General features: G+C 44.3%; 1 protein-coding gene across 1 annotated transcript in view; it reads right to left on the bottom strand.

Moving 5' to 3' along the window:
• Nucleotides 1-372: 372 nt before the first annotated feature.
• Nucleotides 373-21,712, bottom strand: part of TCF7L1 (transcription factor 7 like 1) — a 204,721-nt gene continuing 183,381 nt past the window's right edge. The window contains exons 5-12 of the mRNA XM_031949765.1: nt 8,469-8,601; nt 7,418-7,520; nt 6,814-6,897; nt 6,034-6,177; nt 5,267-5,426; nt 3,529-3,636; nt 2,704-2,785; nt 373-1,784 (exon numbers count right to left, since the gene is read on the bottom strand). Of these exons, the coding sequence (XP_031805625.1) occupies nt 1,372-1,784; nt 2,704-2,785; nt 3,529-3,636; nt 5,267-5,426; nt 6,034-6,177; nt 6,814-6,897; nt 7,418-7,520; nt 8,469-8,601 (1,227 nt within the window). The 3' untranslated portion in view covers nt 373-1,371. The remainder of the gene's footprint in view (nt 1,785-2,703; nt 2,786-3,528; nt 3,637-5,266; nt 5,427-6,033; nt 6,178-6,813; nt 6,898-7,417; nt 7,521-8,468; nt 8,602-21,712) is intronic.

The following is a 21,712-nucleotide window of genomic DNA, read 5'->3' as shown; positions in this document are numbered from 1 at the left end:
TCTAGCCTCTGTCCATTAGATCTGCTTCCTCAGTGCTTTACTAAGCTTAAATCTTTCAGCTATTTCAGGTATCCAGGCCTGGGGGAGCCCCTGCTTTCTTGGATCAGAAGAAAGCAAACGTGGCTCCCAAGGCCATGTACGACTAAGAGATGGACTTGGAAAATCCCAGCAAGCACTGGGGCTCTTGCTGGTGCTTTGGACATAGGAGCCTGGCTGGCCAGAACTTTCTCCCCCTCCTCCCCGCCACCCTCCCCAGTGGGAGGACACACTGTTGATCATAATTCCCAGAACCCTAGTGTGCGGTAGGCTCACTGTGTGTATTTATTTACCCATTAAATTAATGGTTAAATGGAAGGCACATATACCAAGAAGGGCTCTTGCAACTGCAATTTTATTTTCTTTTGTGAAAATAATGTGACAACTGGGAGTTCAAATTGCTCCAAAGACATAAAAACAAAACAGAAATACACACAAAAAGAAGCATGTAGGGGGTAGGGAGCTGAGAGGGAGGGTCTCAAAACTTTGGCAGACTATGTTAACCGGCCCTCACCGAGGGGCCAGGACTTGGGGTCCAATCCTTTCCCCGGGACCATGAGGATGAGGTTTGGACTGGTCATGGAGACAGAGAAGATACAGACATTTTTATGGAGAAGGTGTCTCACATTTGTACACCGCCAAATACTGAGGGTTAGGGCCAAATGCTCTTGCTGGAAGAGGAGAGGGAAGAGATTCCTGTCATAGTCATTGAGACTGGGGGTTGAGGATGAAAGGGGGTGGCGGGGCGGGGGTGGGAGCCAGTAGATAATCCCACTGAGGACAGGGGGATGCTAGTGGAGTCATTAGAATTCAGCTTCTCGATGGATGGCGTAGCACCAGGCAGAGGACGAGGCCGGGGGGAGTAGAGACATGAGGTATCTTGGATACTGAGAGCTGAGGACGGGAAGAGAAGGATACTCGGGAGGAACAGGGAGAGGAACCAGGTAAGGAGTCGTAGGGGCTACAGACATGCAGACCAGAGAGAGGAGGAGGGGTTAGCGGTCGGAGGGATGGGACTAGGGGCAAGAGAGATGTCTCCTCTGCACAGGTCAGTCCACCATAGACAGAGAGGATAACAAACTACTTTTCAGATTTTTTTTTCCTTGTCTTCTTTTTTTTTTCTTTTAAAAATTTTTTTTATTTAAAAAAAAAAAAGCTCTTGAAATCAGCTACCGTTTACATCTACAAAGAGTAAAGCGCTGCTGTTACCAGACACTTTACCGAACAGTCCAGAGTGGTCAAATATTGACCAATAAAGTTTCCTTTTGATTTGTTCTGAATCGCTACTTCTGGAGGAGCCCCTTGGCAGCAAGGAGAAGACGGGGCGGGCTGGCTTTAGTGAGCAGGTTTGGTGACCAAGGAGAGGGGCTGGGCCTGCAGGGCATGGAGGGGAGCCTGGAAAGAAGGGGGGGAAGTCAACAGAGTGGTGGGCATGGAGCTGAGGGGGAGGGGCCGGGAGAGGAGGGGGGGCTGGCTGCCCAGGGGGCTGGCGGCGGCGGCCGCCTTGGCGGACAGGAAGGCGGCGGAGTGGAGGGCCAGCTGGGCCCGGGCCTCGGGCTTGGTGGTGAGGGACAGCGGCTGCGCTTGCTCCGAGTGAGTGGCTGCCGGGGCGGCTGGGGAGGCCAGCGCAGCGGAGGGGGTGGCTGGGGAGTCCAGCATGCTCCCGTGGGAGGAGGCGGGGCTGTCGCAAGGCTTCTCCGGTGGCGCGTAGTGTAGACACGGCTTCTTGTTCCTGGAGGCCAGGGCGCCTGCGGGGAACCAGAGGGAGCCTTAGCGGGGTAGGAGGGGGCAGGGGTGGAGGATTAATATCGTATCATAATAGTGATATAATCACCAGCTACAATAGTATAGTCATGAAATAACTGCGCTGTGACAATGATGATAGTTATATAATGATCCCGTCACCTGCTATAATGATCATATAATGATGGTATCACTGCCAGCAATGACAGTATAAAGCCTCATGTAAAGGTCAGTTATTAGTAGGGTTACCACGCTGCAATGTCCTCGGCTGTAGGAAGGGGAAGGCAGTGGCTGCTGCTGTTCCCAGGAGTTAGAGTGGGAGGGGGCCTTGGGGCTCATCCAACCTCCTCACATAGGTGAGACAGTCCGGAAGGGCACTGGCTCAACGTCACCCCAGGAGACTGAGCCCTGGACACTGGCTCGGGCCCTTTCTGCCGAGTCACCCTGTTCCCACAGACATTTATAAAATGCCTTGGAAAGCGCTTCCCTCCCCGTGCTTGGCAGTGGCGCGTGGTAGGGGCTTAATGCAGGTTTGTTGACCGCTGCCTGACAGCAGGGATGGAGAGCCAGTCTCAGGGTCGGGAAGCCTGAGCTCCGACACACGCTGGCTGGGAGACTCTGGGCAGGTCAGTTGTGGCCCCTTCAGGAGAGAAAGTGGAGGACCGGCCCCAAGTGCCTAATGGGAGGCAGAGGGCTGATGGTTGTGCCCATTTTACAGAGGAGTCAGTGACCTCCAAGTCACACTGATCCTCATCCAATGCTTCCTCCACGGCACGGGACAGAGGAGGCGGCTCCTCCCTCGGTCTCCATGGCCCACGGCCCACACCTGCCACCCCTGGGACCCTGGAACGCCCCAGACCTCATCAAGGAGGGGCGTGTGCGGGCTGTGTCTGGGGAAATGGGGAACAAGGAAAGAGGGCTCACTTTCAGCCTCTTGAACTTGCGGCTGCGGCTGCGGTGGAGGCTGTGACAGCTGCTTCTCACGTTTTCTCTTCTTCTTCTTGCCCTGAAACGGAGGCCCACAGAGAGAGGACGGCATTAGAGAGGTGGTGGCCGCGGTGCAGTCTGGGAGAGCCGGCAGGAAGAGAAGGCAGGGAAGGCAGCTGTGCTCTATGCCCAAGTTTCCTTTCTAACAATGGGACTTCTGCCCTTGCCAGGGGCCCCCAGACTCCTAATCCTTCCCTTTCAATAACTTCCCTTCTGATCTTTGCCTTATGGGCTTAGAGCAAGAAAAGACCTTGCTCTTCCAAGAACCTGAAGCACTATTACTCCTTTAAAAAATAAAATTAAATAATAGCTTTTAATTTTCAAAATACATGCAAAGAGAGTTTCCAACATTCACTCTTGCAAAACCCCGTGTCTCATACAGAGCACATTCTGATTGGGTGGGTGTGGGAAACTGCTCCCAAGTTCCTGTCTAACTTCAGGATTCTGAGGATGTAAAGCCAAGGTGAATGCTGGGATTTAGGGCTGCCCAACGTGATCCAAAGTTTCCTGCTGAGGACTTTTCCCTTCCCTAGATCTGTTTTGGGTGGAGGGAACTCCATCTATTGGGCAGAGCTGCCCTGCCCGGCTGACCCAGTTAGTCAGAGCAGTGAGAGATTAAATCTCTTGCCCAGAATCACAGGTCAGTCAAGGGGAGGACTCATATTGGCTCTCACATGGTTGACCATCTACAGATGACCACCAAAGTCCAATGCTTGGAGGCTGCCTAAAGCTTCCCGATTCCCCGTCACCGGAGGCACTTACATAGTTGTCCCGCGCTGACCAGGTGGGATAGAGCTGGGAGTGAAGCTGCCTCTCTTTGCGGGCCAGCTCGTAGTACTTGGCCTGTTCTTCCCTCGAGAGCGAATGCCACTGGGGGGGAGGGGGAGAGAGAAAGACCAGGAGTTGTGGAGGCGGGAAGGCAAGAGATCTCCCCAGCAGTCAGTCAGCAAACGTTTCTTTATCACTTTCTGCAGTCAGTCATCAAACATTTCTTTATCATTTTCTGCAGTCAGTCAGCAAACGTTTCTTTATCACTTTCTGCAGTCAGTCAGCAAACGTTTCTTTATCGCCCTCTATGCTGTGGGAACTGAGATACAGAGCACCAAGGGCACGAACGATCCCACCCTCAGCGGGATTACCTTCTAAGGTGGGAGCTAACATATGAGTAACAGAAATACACAGCATAGACAGAGAGATGGAGGGGAAGGCCCCAGGAGCCGGGGGAAGCCAGAAAGACGTTCTTCGGCTGAATCTTAAAGGAAGTCAGAGGTAAGAGGAAAGGCAGGGGATGGGCCAGACAGCGCAAAGTGCTAGAGGCGCAAGACGGACCCAGATTTGCTGCAGAGCATGGACAAGAGTCCAGCTTAAGAAGAGAGGTTTTGAGATGTGATCTTGGAGGCCAGGGGAGCTCCTGGAGTTCCTTCCCTGGGGCAGGGCGTTGTTATTATCTGAGCCCAGCAAAATCAGGTTGGCAGCTTGGCTGAGTGGGGAAGGGATGGACTCGAGGGAGGGCAGAACGAGACTATGTATGAGAACCATGGAGAAAGGTCACCTTCGGGAGTGGGCAGTCATGGAGGAGAAGGCTCCCTCTGACCTCTGAGACATCATGAGTCATGTCCATCAGGAGCCATTCATTTAATACTTACTTTGGTTGCTAAGTACTGAGGACATAAAAAAAGTAACTGTCCTCAGAGCTTCCATTCTAATGGGAAATTCTCAATGTTCAGCTGGATCATGAGTCCAAAGATCAAGGGAAAAGTGATTCCACTGCTTGCACCCTTTGACCCAGAGATCGCACTGCTAGGCCCAAGGAACTCAAAGATAGGAAAGTCATCCCTCTGCCAAATATTCATAAGGACACTTTGTGCGGTAGCCAGAAAACTGGGAACACGAGACACAGCGTTTGGGGGACGGAATTGGACAATGGGGGAATGGAATTGGAGGATGGGGGACCAAATAATGGCAGAGAAAGATAATGGGGTTTATTGAGCTGTAAGGAAAGGTGATGATGAAAGATTCAGAAAACCTTGAAAAGAAGTATTAACTGATGCAGACCAGACAAGCGGAAACAGGAAGGTCATACACACATTGACTGTCACAATATAAATAAAACAAAGCTACACATAATGACAATGGCTGATCCTGGCACTGGAGGATGACATAGTGTCAATGATGGAATATGAAAATAAGATATGACAAAATAGAATTAAATTGCCACTTGTCATTAGAAAGGTGTGCAATGCTACCGATGGTCTTAGGCACTTATGTATTTTTCTTCATCCCAGGGCAAGGACCCTTGGGGTGGAACTGAAGGGAGCAAATTCAGAAATGAATGTGATATAAAAACAGAAGGTTTCAAAAGAACTTAACAATAAAAAATGATGTTTAAATAGCCATTTAGGATTCAATGTGATAATAATGGAGATGATGGTGATTTTTTTTTAAAAAAGGAAACTTTAAGCTTCTTTAAACTACACTAATGGCAGTGGGAGAGACCTACCCTTCTTCCTAGGATCTGGTTGATAGCTGCGCTCTCTTTCAGCGTACACTCGGCGACCACCTTGGCCCTCATCTCCTTCATATACAACATGAAGGCATTGAGAGGCTTCTTCACATGGGGCTTCTTCTCTTCCTCCTTTTTCACCGTCACTGGGGATTTCCTGAGAACAGATAGGATTGGATAACGTTTGGTAATTTCACTGACCCATCCATGGGGATGATCTGTTCTCTATTGTGCCTTGAGGCCCTTGGAACTGGGAAGTGAAGAGAAAGCTGGGGGTCCTGCTCCCATCACTCCCCAATGGCTATTGTGGTCCCCACCAATGGGGTGTATGACATGTTCTCCTGGGTATGGCAGTGAAACAGTGGTGAGAGGAATGAATTTGGAGCCAGTGGATCTGGGTTTATATCTTCTGTGTTATTTTTTGGCAAGTCACTAACATTCTCTGGGCCCATCTGTTGAGTGAAGGTGTTGGGTGACATCATTTTGAAGGTCCCTTCTTCTAGCTCCCCTATTCTATGGTTCCAAAACACTGTCTACTCCACTGAAGGAGACAAAGAGTTCTTTAATGTTTCTGGGAAAAGGTCCAAAATGGAGGGAATGGAACATAAAGAGTCCAAATGCACTATTTCCAAGGGAGGAAACCTAAGGAATAGTTGCCTGTATTGTCTTAGCTTTCCAAGCTCCCTTCCTATATCACATCATCATTAATGCACTAGGGACTGGGGGTGTCCCCAGCACTCCCCTCTGGTATAAGGGTTACTTACGCGCTTACGGATGGGCTCATGGTGGGGGGTGTGGGCTCCTGTTTGACGATGGGTGAGACAATGGCCGGATGGGGGATCCCTGATGTGGGCAGACCATGGTGGGAAGGGGCCACCATGTGTGGAGAGAAGCGACTGGAAACCAAACTGCCGGGGAGGGAAACAAAACATAAGAAAAGACATAAGCTCAGAATTAATGTTCCAGGTCTATGATCAGAAACCACCCTCAGCCTTAGAGCATGAAAAATAAATAGTCTCCCAGGAGAGAGTCTGAGGAATGGGAAGCTCATTCCCTCCTCAGAGAGAGATACTGATGCACCCCATCCCCAGGTTAGCTCTGGCTACACACAGATAGGAGAACACATAAGAGTCTAGATTCCCAGGGTAACCGAGCATGGGCTTCTGTTTGCTGTTGAGAGAATGAGTCCTAAAGCAATGATGAAAATTCTAGATAGGGAGACAGAAGATGTGGGTTCTAATTCTGCTCTTCCCTAAGGACACTTAATCTTTCACCTGTTCTAGGAGATTTTCAGTCCCTGGCAGCTGAGAGAAGGCATTGCTGTGCACTAGCCTAAGGTGTTCTCTCAGTTAAATCACAAGCCTGTTCCTGTCATCATCCTTTTCACTGGAGCCAGGATCCTTGGGAAAGAGGAGCAGGAGGGGGAAGAGTCCCTGCCTCTATTCTGATTGACAGGACAAAGGCCAATCGATTCGAGGAGAGGAGAGTAACCTGGCAGGGGATCATCCCCCTTCTCCGGGAGCCAGCCCAGGCAGGAAACTTACCTGGACATTGAAGCATTCATGGCAAGGGCTGGGTATGGGTGCCGGAAGCCGCCGGGAGGGATGGAGTACATTGGTTGTCCTTGCCTACATGTCAAAAGCAAGAAAATCTCATCAGTGTGTCAAGAAAGGTGGAGGCTGATGGGGAGGGAGGGAGACAGAAAACAGAGGAGTCTAGATTCTGCTGGAAAGGGGGAGGTGGGTCCCCAAAGATGAAAGAGGGGACCAGCATCTCATCTGTGCTTACACTGTTTGAGATGTGGATGGCAATTGGACTATAAACGGTAATTGTTCTATAAAAATATATACTTTAGGGCTCATGGGTAGTGACCCCATATAGGGTCTTAAAACTAAATGTGAAGGTCGCAAAATTATGATTTATTATCAGTAAATATTTGATTTGTATCCTTGTTTTATACACCTCTATAGCTGGGGTCATGTAAACATTTCGCAGGAGAAAAGGGGTCATGAGAGGAAAAAATCTAAGGGTACACTTCCTGGATAGTCTGCTCTGGACTTAGATCAGAGAAGAAAAAGCCCAATACAGGCTGACCAGGTTATTCAGGGACTGGGGCAAGAGAGAAGGGGAAGCTGCCATCTTCCTTACTGTGGGACGAGCCAGCCCAGTGGATGGGGGATCTGACCAACAGCTCCAGGAGACAGCGGGTAATAAGGTGACAGCTCAGCAGGATGAGGTGGCCTGGGGATTCCTGTTTCGAAAGAAAGAGCCATTACTCGGTGCCCTGGCTCGTCTCCTAAATCCATTATACCCCACCATATTTCCTGGTATCCCATTCCATTTTATCATAAGAAATATCTACAACTGCTAGCGTTTATATAGCGATTTATATATTATTTCGTGCCTTACACGTTCTCATTTGATTCTGAGGACGGTTAACACCTTATTATTATCTCCATTTTATAGATATATTGAAGTGAGATCTGAACTTGGGTCTCTGGGACTCCCAGCCCAGCACCTGAGCCACTGTTGGGCCCAAGTACCTCATTCCTTGCCACGTTCTCTCCCTCCCAATCACTCCCTAGAGCTGCCATCAGCTGAGACAGGGCAGGGTTGGGGACTGGCTGTTAAAGCAGGCACTGTTCAGATGAGCAGAGTTGTATCTGTCAACAAGACTTCATTAAACACTTACTATGTGCCCAGTCCTGTGCTAAGTGCTGCAGATAAAAGGGAAGGCAAAAGACAATCCCATCCTCAGAGAGCTCACAACCCAATGTGGGGGAGACCGTGTAAACAATGACATATAAACGTCACACTGAGGCATCATGGGTACGAGGTTTCCTCAATGGGAATTCGTGACTAATGAATTCAGGGGTCCAGATTAAACAATAGTAAAATGCTACTTTCTGAATCTGTGTGGAGATGTTTACGTGGATAAAAATTGATATGGGGGCAAAACCATTTCTAAGAATTCTGCCCCTCCCAATCAAAGGACTATCTCCTTTCCCCCCAAACTGAGGGTATTCTGAATTAAAGGGAAGGGCAATTTTATCACTATTGCCAGGAAAATGGATTAATTTCAGTGGAATGGAAGGGATAAGTACTTGGAAGCTAAAGGTTTCCTGGCCTCTGCATCCAGGAAGTCACAAAGTAAGGAGGCCACAGCAGAAAAGGTCCAACCTGCCACCCACTCACTCACCTGTCTTTGGATCGATCTCCGGGGAGAGGTGTGCCGGTGGGGAGCCAGGGGAAAAGTGGTCATTGCTGTAGGTGATGAGGGGAGTCAGGGGGTGCATATGGTGAGGGTGCTGGACCACGGGAACTTTGTTGGACTGAAAGACAAAGGAAAAACGGAGAGGTGAACAGCAGGCAAGGGAGAAGAGACAGGGGGCTCCTCATTGTGAGCTAGTAAACCAATCAACTCCCCCCCTTCCTTCCTTCCTTCCTTCCTTCCTTCCTTCCTTCCTTCCTTCCTTCCTTCCTTCCTTCCTTCCTTCCTTCCTTCCTTCCTTCCTTCCTTCCTCATGCAGCAAGTACTTATTGAGTGCTTACTCTGCTCTAAACTTTGGGCTAACCCAGGATAAAACAGTCTCTGAGCTCAGAGTTCACATTTGCTTCATTCTAGTAGGGAAAGGGGCAGCCTCTGGCCCCAGGCTCGTCTCCACCACATTCAGGATGCTCACTGTGCCAGGGGCCATAGGGTGGGTAGAGGAGATCCAGAAGGGAAAGAAAAATAAACGTAAGAGCTTCCAATCTCATCGGGAGATACAATTTACACCAGCAGGACAATCAGAGGACATAGGACTTTGCACAGAGACTCTGAGATAAGCATGGACTTGTTTTGTTACACGTCCAGTGGGGGCAAGGGGTGGGGTTGGACGGGAGAAGAGCGAAGAACTGTAACGTTAGCTCTCCAGCACCACGCGCCAAGAATGACAAGGCGAGGCTTCACCAAAACAAAAGCCCAGTTGTCCTGGAGCCCAATAAGCTTCAACCTCTCCAGACAGCCTGAAGGACTTTTTGGGTTTGATGAATAACTTTCTGCCCCAGGAGTGGGCAGCAAGATAGTACTGTGGATATAGAAGCGAGTCTGAAGTTAGGGAGACACATTTTTCTGAGCTCTGGCTTCGGATACTTCCTGTTTGACCCTGGGCAAGTCTGTTTGCCTCAGTTTCCCCATCTGTCAAATGAGCTGGAGAAGGAAATTATAACCCTCTAGTCTCTCTGCCAAGAAAAACCCAAACAAGGTCACAAAAAGTCAGATATGACCGAACAGCAACATGTCCTGTCACCCCCACTCATTTCCCCTTCTCTTCTCTCTGCCCAGCTTCACTCCAGAGAGAAGGAAATTTCTGTCATCTATTCTTTATCTTCTTTCATATATCACCTTCCTTTAGACATCCTTCCACTTACATTACTGTTAGCTGCTTGAGGGCAGAGGCTAGCTTTTGCCTTCTTTGAGTCCCTGGTACTTAGCACAGTGCCTAGTACACAGTAGACAATTAAGAAATGTTATCAATTGATTACATTATTCTAATGGATTCTGCTTATCTTGGTTATAAGAGATCATTGTACACAGCAACAACAAGATTATGTAATGATCAACTCTGATGGACGTGGCTCTTGTCAACAATGAGGTGATTCAGGTCAATTCCAAAAGAATTGTGATGGAGAGAGCCATCTGCACCCAGAGAGAGGACTATGGGAACTTAACAACATGGTATTTTCACCTTTTTTGCTTGCTTTTTTCCCCTCCTCATTTTTTTTTTCCTTTTTTGATCTGATTTTTCTTATGCAACATGATAAATGTGGAAATATATGTAGAAGAATTGCATCATATATTGGATTACTTGTTGCCTAGGGGAGGAGGTGAGGGAAAGGAAGGTAGGAAAATTTGGAACACGCAAGGGTAAATGTTGAAAACTATCTTTGCATGTATTTTCAAAATAAAAAGTATTATTAAAAATTCTTAGTTATAAAGAAGAGGAAAAGATTACATTGGAAAGTATAGATAATAGAAAAACAAAAAATATAATAAAAATATATTTTTAATATATGTAAACTTTAAGAAAGTGAGACCAATGCATCTACTTTCCTTCTGTTTCCCATTCTATCTCTCCATCATATACTTTGCATACGACTGATATTCCAAAAGCAGGCATCTAACCAAGCTGCTCTCTTACTCCACAATATATAGTGGCTCACCAGGGTGAAGAGAAAGACCCAATTTTTTTTGGCAAAGTTTCTCCCAGTTATCTTTCTAACATAGAATGTAATAGATTAACTGGATTACTTGTTTTTTCCTGTATAATAAATTCCACCTCCCACCTCCTGGCTTTTGTACAGGTTGTCGGTCCTAAATATTTTGGAACACTCCCTGTCTTCACTTGTGCTCAAGTCTTAGATCAAATGCCACCTGTGACACATGGCAGCCACATGGCTCATAGGATAGAGCACCTGGGCCTGGACTTTGAATCCAGCTTCAGGTACTTACTAGCCACATGATCCTAGGTAAGTCATGTAAATTTCTGCCAGTTTTCATTTATTCAACTGTAAAAGAGATGGCAATAGCACCTACTCCTAGGATTATGAAGATTGAATGAGATCATATTTATAAAGCACTCAACACAAAGCCCAGCACATAGTAGGTGCTTAATGAACATTCCTTCTCTCCTTGTCTGATCTCTGCCAAGGCAGCATTATTTTGCAAAAAACCTTGTATTTAATTGTCTATGTGCCAAATCAATGAATCAAAAGACATTTATTAAGCACCTACTATGTGCCAGGTAGGCAACTAGGTAGTGATGCTAGACTGAAATGAGGATGACTCATTTTCCTGAATTCAAATCTGGCCTCAGATATTTCCTGGGCAAATCACTTTACCTTGTTTGCCACAATTTCCTCATCTGTAAAATGAGCTAGAGAAGGAAATGGCAAGCCATTCACTCCAGTATCTCTGCCAAAGAAAACTCCAGATGGGATGATAAAGAGTAGACATGACTAAAACAATTGAACAAACATGCCAGGAACTCTTTGAAGCCCTTTACAAATATTATCTAATTTGATCCTCACAACAAACCTGTGAAAGTAGGTGATTTGCCAAGGGTCAAGTGGCAGGAAGAGACTGGGGCTGGATTTAATTTCAGATCCAACGCTCTAATCACCAGCTCCCTGGTATAGACTGCTTCATTTTTTGTGTTTCTATATCCTTGGGGCCTAGCACGGTATCTGGTATGTAACTGGTGCTTAATAAATGCTTGATGATTAAATGAATAAGATTTTTTTTTGTTTGTCCAAGGAACTATCTTATGTGCTGGGTGCAAAGATGAAAGGGAGGAATGATTTTATGCCCTAATAGACCTTTACTCCCATTCGTTGAAGACCGATCTTTGATGTTTGTTACTATAGTTTGAATCAGGATTTTACCTTCTACAGCATTGTGTTTTAAGAGAACTCTTTTCTGGAAAACAGTGAATGATACAGTGGCTAGACTGACGGACCCATAATCAGGACAACAGAAGTCTAATTAAATCTAGCCTCAGATACTTATTGTATGACCCTGGACACATCACTTAAGCTACTTGCCTCAGTTTCTTCATCTGAAAAAAGGGAATACTAATAACACAGGGTCACTGTGATGATGAAATGATGTGCAAAATTAGAGAGTCCACCCCAAAGATTTAAATGGGCTATTTGTATCTGACCTGTGGCAGAGCATTCTGAGCTCATGTTGGTCTGATGAGTCACTGTAACTCAACTCTAACACAGTGATAGCCTTCTAGAAGGAAGAACAACAATCTAAAATGATAACAGTATTTGTACAGTCACTGCAAACCTGAAAGAGCTCTCCAAACATTAGCTTTTATTATTTAAAATACATTGATTTTTTGTTTTTATTTTTCCAACTCCCCAATTCCCAAAGATACACCTCCTACTTTACAGTGAGCCAGCACTTGTAACAAAAGATAAAGAATAGAGGAACAAAGATGTTCAGGAAAACCACCAGCAGCTCCACAGAGTGCACAGGATCCCACTGGAGACTCCACACCCATCATCTGCTCCCTAGTTTAAGAAAGCAGGGACAGGGAATCCATTATATTTACAAAGAAAAGAACGCCTCAGGCCTTTTGGAGCTGGGCTCTGCAAGGGACCATCCTAAGAGGAAACCTGAACCTCAGAGGTGGGAGTAGTTTGTACATGCTTAGGGTAGTTTGTCCAGTGTAAGCATCGGGAACTGATGAATGATTGACTAAGGGTGTGCTGATTGGACCTGGGCCCAGTGGAGAGACAGAACTGGGGTCTAAGACATGAAGTGATGATCCTAGAATTACCCGGCCGACAGAGCCAAGGCGCAAAGCCACAGCCAGTTTTCTGCCTCTTATCTAAAAGCTGAATCAGGAGCTGATTCATCTGCTACACATGTGACTTGGAAGGCTTGGTGGGAAAAAACCCAATAGGTCCCTTTAGAACAATTTTCAAATGACAAAAAAATGAACTTGATGCCTCTTTTAGAACATAAACCTTTAAAGAACAGCGGTCCAGAAGTGGTTGGCTGTAGGGATTTCAGCCTCCACTAGATGGTGGCAAAGACCAGTGAATTCAAGGTCAGTAACAGGAAGGAAATTCAGCAAGCTTTGTTCAAAAGCCTGCCTACCACTGGGAAAATACCAGGTTAGATAAGCCTTGATCCCTGCTCCCGGGGAGCTGATGATCTAGCAGGGTCTTAGGTTCTCTGAAGTCGAGTTGGAAGAGTTAGATTCATGGGATGGGAGGTGAAAGCGACAGTCAAAGGCTTCCCGGACTTTGGAATTCAGATTCCTGAATGCCAAATAATTATATGGAACAAGCTTAACCAAGGAGCCAACAAGAGCGATTCATTTGCCCTCTGCCTTGAAGAGGCTTGATGGGTTGTTTTGCTGAACTTTGTTAGGGTTAGGGTTATACCATCCATCCTTCCTTCTTCCTCCATGTGTTCCCTGATGTGCTGGTGACTGAGAAAGCTAGGTAATGAATGGTGCTGAGCTTGGAAGCCAGGTAGGTCAAAGTAAATCCTGCCCAGACACTTACTTGTGTAACCCTGGGCAAGCACAGCTTCTACTTGCCTTAGTTTCCTCAACTGTAACATGGGATAATCATAGGACTTGTCTGATTTCAGAAAATCTGGAATGACTTACATGAACTGATAGTGAGCAAAGTGAGTAGAACCAAGAGAACGCTGGACACAGTAACAACAGGATTATGCGATGATCTGACCTGATGCTAAGTTTGGTGAGTAGAACCAAGAGAACATTATACAGTAACAACAAGAGAACACTGTACACAGTAACAACCCACAGTATCTGGACACAGTAACAACTGGATTATGCAATGGTCTGACCTGCTGCTAAGTTTGATGAGAGGAACCAAGAACATTATACACAGTAACAACCCACAGTATCTGGACACAGTGACAAAAGGATTATGCGGATGGTCTGACCTGATGCTAAGTTTGGTGAGTAGAACCAAAGTAACAATAAGACTATATGATGATTTAATCTGACACTAAGTTTAATGAGGAGAACCAAGAGAACACTGTACACAGTAACAATTAAGATTATGCGATGGTCTGACCTCTAAGTTTGATAAAAAGAACCAAGAACATTATACACAGTAACAACATGCAGTACCTGTACACAGTAACAACAAAATTATGTGTTGGTCTGACCTGCTGCTAACTTTGGTGAGCGGAACCAAGAGAACACTGTACACAGTAACAAGAAGTAATGATCAACTATGAGGGAGTTGGCTCTTTTCAACAATAAGGTGATTCAAGGCAACTCCAACAGAGTATTTCCAGAGAGAGGACTATGGAGACTAAACATGGATTTTTAAAGCATGGTATTTTCACCTTTTTTGTCTGCTTTCATTTTTCCTTTCTCATGTTTTTCCCCCTTTTAATCTGATTTTTCTTGTTGCAGCATGATCAATATGGAAATTTGTTTAGAAAAATTACACATATTTAGCCTCTATTAGATTAATGTTTTGGGGGGGAGAGAGAAAAATTTGGATCACAAGGTGAATGTCAAAAGCTATCTTTGCATGTATTTGGAAAAATAAAATACTGTTAGTAAAAATAATAGTACCTAAGGTTGTTGTGAGGTACATGTTTCCTTCCCTGTTTAGTTTTCTTTCTGTCTGATTCTTAGACAAGTTATTTTCCTTCTGGTTCCATCCTGTTTCTTCCCTTCAGCCCAAGCTAGAGCTTTGTCTCTAAAACCCCCTAATCCCAGAGCAAGTAAAGCATCTTGTCTCTAGGTCTCCAGGTCTCACTTTTGAGTTCAGGGTGGACACTTCTGAAAGACCTCAAGGAAGACTGAAGAGCAGCAGTTTACAAGTCAACTCTTGGGAAATGGGGAGAGAAAAAGAAACAAGTGTTTATTAAGCACACACTATATGCCAGGCACTGTGCTTGGTAAATATTATTTCATTTGATAGGCATAACAACCCTGCAATGGGGCTATTGTTATTCCCAGCTGAGGAAACTGAGGCAGAAAGAGGTTAAGTGGCTTGCTCAGGGTCATACAGCTACTAAATGTCTGAGGCCAGATTTTAACCCAGACCCTTAAACCACTATGCTACCCAAGCATCTCTTGGCAGAAACTAACCCCCTTTTTCCACCTTATCCTCTTAACTGCTTGTTTAAGATCAGTCCTCCATATGTCTCTTGACTTTCCCCACTGTTTGCTGCTCACTTATTGGCTGATGGTTAAAACATTACAAATTACTTAACACTTCCAAACATTAATTTATGTGAAAGACTCAGACAGCGACTTTCTGTCTCCAGAATTTCCAGGAAGGACGAATGCGATGGAGAACTATTTGTCACACGATGTCACTTGAGTATTTATATTACATGTGTTGATGTGGGTGATTTGTTAAAAATGACTTTTTCTTGGCCAATGTAGGCTATGCAAGTAGATGCCCCAGCTGATGAGCACATTAAAGTCCTTTTTAGCTCAAGTTAGGGTAGAATCTTAAGAACTGTAAAAAATCCTCAGGGGCCACATTTAGAAACAAAGCTCCTAGTTTTCTTTCCTTCTCTCTGACTCTAGGAGAAGCTACTTTCCCCCTAGTTTCTGTTTTCCAGTCGAAGCCAGAGCTCTGGCTCTAAAATCCCCTAATCCTAGAGCAAGCAAAGACCTCAAAGGTGTGGGAACTCACCAGTGAGCTGAGCGACCCATTCATTAACGGACAGCTCTAAATAGGGAATATTTCATGATATCAGGCCTACATTGCAACTGCCACTCATTGCCCCTGCTCCAGCCCTCTATGGAAGAACAGGACAAATCGAATCCCTTCAGGTGAAAAGTTCTTCAAGTATGTGAAGATGCTCCAATATCCCCTCCAAAGACTTCCTGTTTAACTACCCTTATTCCTTTGGTCAGTCCTTGCAGGGCATGGAAACTGCTCTCCTCGATACGCTCTCCATTGTCAATGTCTCTCCCTTCTGGGGTTGAGAATGAGGAAGAGTCATCAAATCTGAGATCTTGAACATTTCTTTGAGATCTTCTGGCCCAACACTCATTCCACAATGGAAGAACCTTTCAATAACAGTATCTGTATGAGATGCAAACACTTTTGATTCTCCCAGCCACTGCTGGACTACCTCCAGTGTAGACAGATGCAAGTGTGAATCAAAGTCACTTTGAGAGATCAGTCTGTTTTGTTGTCAAAGCTCGTTGGGAAGTCCTTCCTGAGCCAATAGCCGTGTCCCTTGAACTGGTAGCTCTTGATCCTAGACAGAGTATTTCTGGTCCCTTTTCCAAAGGACAGTACTTCAAATATCTGGGTTGCTATATTTGTTGACTGTTTTATCCCTTGAACCTAATCTATTCCACTGATCAACTAATCTATTCCTTAGCCAATACCAAAGGACTTCAAATATCTGAAGAGAGCTATCAGGGCCTCCCACCTTCCAAGCCTTCTCTAGTCCAGGCTAAACAAACACCAGTAATTCAGCACTGTTCAATAATAAAACTAACACTTCTTTAGTGGATCTAATGTAGTATCTCATTTGATGTACTCCTTTCTCCCTGAAGCCCCCAACTCTGTGAGTTGATTCTGTTATTATCCCTCTTTTACAGGTAAGGAAACTGAGTCTGAAGGAGATGACGTTGCTTGCCCAGAGTCACACAGCTAGTAAGTATCTGAGCTTAATGTAGTCTCGGTTCTTCCTTACTCCAGGCCCAGTGCTCTAGCCACATACTTAGCCCTAAACAAACTTTACTTGAGATAAAAGGGAGGGGAACACCAGCAGTGGTTGTCCCTCCTTCCTTCCTGAATGGGCCAGTGGTATCAGGAGGGGGATATCTTGCCTTGCAAGTGTTTGGATTTTAGTGAGACAGAGCTATGCAAAGTCACCAGGCTCACTCTGTCCAGGAAAGATGTACAAGTGATATTTGAGGAGTTTTGAAGGAAACAAGGGATTCTAAAAATTCTGTGGAGGGGAGGAGCGAGTAAGTCCCAGGAAATGGTGGTCAGTGATTACAAAAGGTGTAGAAACAGAAGATAGGGTTTGGTAAAGCAAAAATGCAACTTCGGGTGGGTCAGAGAATTATTGGAAGGGAAGTGATGCAGAATAATACAGAAGGATAGGTGGGGAACAGGTTGTGAAAGTTTAATAAGTCAAACAGAGGGACACATCCCCGCCCCAGCCAACAAAACACACAAATCCACTGCAAAAATACCAGCCCGGAAAAAATAGCTAGCTCAGCACGAGCTGTCAGCATCGCTGCCAAAATAACTCTGACTAAAATGAGAAGCTGGGTTTGCTTCGTGCAACAAGCCTGAGGAAAGTGAATGGTGGAAGGCTTTTGTCACTCGCAATCCTCAGTGCCGGCTGGGTTTGGGGAAATGGTCCGGCTTTAATATCCTCAGCTCAAGAGGGAACAAACCAGGGGTCAAAGGTGAGCTGATAGGTGTCCAATCACAGGTGGATCACGGTCGAAGCAGCACCACAAAGAAACTGATGGGACTACTGGGTCAATGGGCATTCTACAAAGCTCCAAAGAAGCCAGTGATGGAAAATGCCATCTGGATTGTGCCCACCAGGCTCAGCAGGACCCCTCCACATGTCACCTACCCATGTGATGGCTTAGCCGAAAAAACAAACTAAAGGCAATTAGGTATTGGGGAGGCAGTGAGGATCATGGAAAGGCCACTGAATCTGGGCTCGTGCCCTCCCCCTGTTACTCATTAGGTGATCTTGAGCCAGTTACTTCAGTTTCCCATCTTCAGAATGGGGACAGTGGGGATGGACTGTATGGCCCTGCAGGCCTTTTGGAGCTCTCAACCTAAGATTCTATGATCCTCTGTAATTGCTCCATTATAAAACATCAACACGCCCGAGTTGCACAATTGGGATGTTGCCAAGGAAGCGCCAAACAAGATCAGCGTTCTTGATGGAAGACAAGAACCGGAATACTCCTGCATCCATCTTCCTAGACAGCCCGAGGATGCAGTAGCAGGGGGACACTTGGCAGTCCTCATCCATAAAATGGGGATAATAACAGTTACTACTTTCCAGGGCAAATTGTTAATTATAAAAATAGTTAACATTTATATAGAGCTTACTATATTCCAAGCACTCTGTTAAGCACTATACAAATTATTATGTGACTCTTGCAATAAAATCATAGGAAGTAGATGCTCTCATTATTCCCATTTTACAGATGGGGAAACTGAGGCAAACAAGTTAAGTGACTTGGCCAGATCACACAGGTTTATTTTTTAAATTCTTAATTATTTTTGTTTAAAAATTTGAGTTCCAAATTCTATCCCTCCTTTCCTCTCTTCCTCCCCTCCCTGAGACAGTAGCAGCCAATATAGATTATACATGTGAAACGAATGCAGTTAGTTTTAAATGAGATAACGCATATAAAAGTACAAGACAAATGCTTTCTATTTGTCAAAATACAACACTCAAGTGGCACAGAGTCTCTGGAGGAACTCTGACCATTTATTTCCACATGATCTGGAAGATTTCCTTTGATATTATCACCGTTCAATAGTCCCAGCTCTGAAGGTTCTATTGACTTCACCTAGACAGTGCATCTACAAATGTTATCTGGAATCATCCCTATGCCAAGTGGAGGGAATATTGAACAGGGATTCAGAAATTTCCAGATCTGAGTCTAGTTATCACCTGATCTTTCTCACCTGTAAAATAAAGATAATAATTTTCACAGCAGCCATCCTCACAGGGCTAATCTGAGACTTAGAGGAGGACATGGGGCAGCTAGATAATAGAGTGTACTATATTATCTAAGAGTAGTAATAAGTAAATAGAATCTAGGACTTGGAATCAAGAAAAATTGAGTTCAAATTCTGTTCCAGATTCTTTCTATTTGGGTGATCCCCTGCAAATACTTAACCTCTCTCTTATCTAAAAGTTTTCTTATCTATAAAATGGGAATAATAATAGTACCTAACTCCCTGGATAGTAATGAGAATAAAATGAGGTATTTGTAAAATACTTACTATATTCTAGGCATTCTGTTAAGCACTGTACAAATTATTATATGACTCTTGCAATAAAATCATGTGAAGTAGATACTCTTATTATTCCCATTTTAGAGATGGGGAAACTGATGCAAACAAGTTAAGTGACTTGGCTCACACAGGTTTTCAAAAATTCTTGCAAATCCTTAAGTGCTTTGTAAATGCCTATCATTATTAATGTAAAATTAATAAACAAAATATTTACTAAGTAACTAATAAAATACATGACATAATACTTACATTATATATATATATATTTCTTACATATTATAATTATTCAATTTTCTTTCACTCATGTGACTTTCCATTACCTTTTTTAAGGCTTTCTTGGCAAGGACACCAGAGTGGTTTGCCATTTTCTCTCCAGCTCATTTTATAGATGGGGAAACTGAGGCAAACAGAGTTAAATGACTTACCTAGGGTCACATAGCTAGTAATTGTCTAAGGCTAGATTTTAACTCAAGTCCTCCTGACTCCAGACCTGGCACTCTACCCATTGTGCAACCTGTCTGTCCCATAATGTAATTATGTGAATAAAGATAAGTATATTATAAATAAAAAGTATATTCTATGTAAATATATTCTATGTATATTTTATCAATAAAATGAGTTCTGAAAGGACAATTAAATTTTTTTGTCTTTGCAGCCAAAGGTCCTAGATATACACACTCACTCTCTCTCTCTCTCTCTCTCTCTCTCTCTCTCTCTCTCTCTCACACACACACATACATACATACACACACACACACACACACACACCCCACTTCTTGCTTGAGCCCCTCCCTTCTAATTATTATAGAGAGTTCCTAATGAGGGGATTCCCTCCACTAAAGCAGGCAGTGAGCAATTCAGAGCCTTTTAGTATTTTAGGGGTAAGTGGAATACACTGAGAAGCAGAATGACTCATCTCAGATTACCAAAGCACAATGTGTTTGAATGGGACTTGGAACAAGTTGAGGAAGCCAAATGGTTATCAAAGAATCGTTGCTGCCCATCACAGAGTCGTATTTAACGAATGTTTCTTGAATTAAATAATATATCTAAAGCATGTTGGAAGCTTTGGAGTATTACATCAATTTTGGCTATCATTTTTGCTGTTGTTTTAGATAGGGCCACAGCTAGGTGACAGCTTAACAAAATTTAAACACAGATTTAACAACATCAACAAGAAGCTTCTGTCCCTTATGAACTTACAGTGAAAAGCACTAAGCTCTCCTAAGAGATAAAGAGCCAGGGATGTCCATTACAAAGATATTAAGGCATAAGGGAGAATAATTGGCTAGTGATTGGGAAGATTATGTTGAAAAGCAAGAATAGCTGACTTTCTGGCCTTCAGAATTATTTTGTTTGAACTCTCTTGTGTTGTAAGGAAAATATGGGAAATGGGATGGAGAGGGCCCTCAGCTTGAAGTAACAATCTCCAGAGCTGTGCCCTCTTATCTCTAAGCCCAGGGCAGCCTGCTTGTATCAATACAGAGGGAAGAAGGCAATTAAAGCCATCCTTGGTGGAGAGAGAGAGCAGACCGGGAGAGGGTACCCCCAGATTCGGTGCCACGAATTCTTTGTGATTTGGCAAAGGATGGGAATGAGGTATCCTGCTCTTCCTCCAAAAAGAGAATAGGGGAAGGGCCCTAAAGAGGTTACTGAGTTTCAAAAACTGGCTTTGCCACTACAATGGTAACCAACTTAACTAGGTTTCACTAGGGCAGGTAGGAACTTTAGTAGACTTGACATTAGAAAGAAATGACTTTGAAATCTGCCTCAGACACTTGCTGGTTTACTGACTATGGGCAAGTGGCTTAACCTCTTCCAGCTTCAGTTTCTCCATCTGCAAAAGGAGAATAACAAGGACAGCACCTCTTGAAGGTGGATATATGCATCAGATGACACGATAAATGTAAAGTGTTTTGTAAACCTCGGTGTTTTATGAACGTTAGTTATTCTTATTTTTTAAATTTATTTTTAACACACATTGTTTTATGAATCATGTTGGGAAAGAAAAATCAAAGCAAAAGGGTCTCCAAAAAAATTTCTCTATGGGAGAGAGAAAAAAACAGATAAAAGAAGTGAACATAGCATGGGCTGAGTTACATTCAGTCTCCATAGTTATTTTTCTGGATGCAGATGGCATTTTCTATCCAAAGTCTATTGGGATTGCTTTCGATTACTGAACTGTTAAGAAGAGCTGAGTTTTTTATAGTTGATCATCACACACTGTTGGTGTTATCATGTACAAAGTATTCCTGGTTCTGCTGGTTTTACTCAGCATCAGTTCATATGAACCTTTCCAGAACCAGTTTGTTCATCATTTTTTTACAAAACAATAACATACCATTACCTTCATATACCACAACTTGTTTAGCCATTGCCCAATTGATGGGTGTCCACTCATTTTCCAATTCTTTGCTACCACAAAAAGAGCTGCTACAAACATTTCTGCACATGTGGGTCCTTTCCCCTCCTTTATTAGTTCCTTGGGATACAGAACCAGTAATGACACTGCTGGAACAAAGGGAATGCACAATTTAAAGTCCACTGGGCCTAGTTCCAAATTGCTGTCCTGGACGATTGGATAATTTCACAACTCCACCAATAATATATTAATGTCCCAGTTTTCCCGCATCCCCTCCAACATCCATCATTATCTTTTCCTGTCATCTTGGCCAATCTGAGAGGTGTGTGGTGGTATTTCAGAGTTGTTGTTGTTATTTCTTAATAATCATTTGCCTTCTGGGTTCCTTTGATTTGGGATCCTGGTCACCCCTCCTTGATGATCCTTTCTCCTCAGTTTTATATTTATGGGTTTTCACAATCTGGCCCTCACATACTTTTTCAGCCTTATTACCCATCACTCTCCCACTCACTCACTCTTAGTGTTGAAGCAGACTGGCCTTATTCTTCCTC

Source organism: Sarcophilus harrisii, chromosome 2 (genome assembly GCF_902635505.1).
Source record: "Sarcophilus harrisii chromosome 2, mSarHar1.11, whole genome shotgun sequence".
NCBI lineage: Eukaryota > Metazoa > Chordata > Mammalia > Dasyuromorphia > Dasyuridae > Sarcophilus > Sarcophilus harrisii.
Note: the sequence above shows the minus strand (reverse complement) of the source record. Positions and strands in the feature narration are given on the sequence as shown.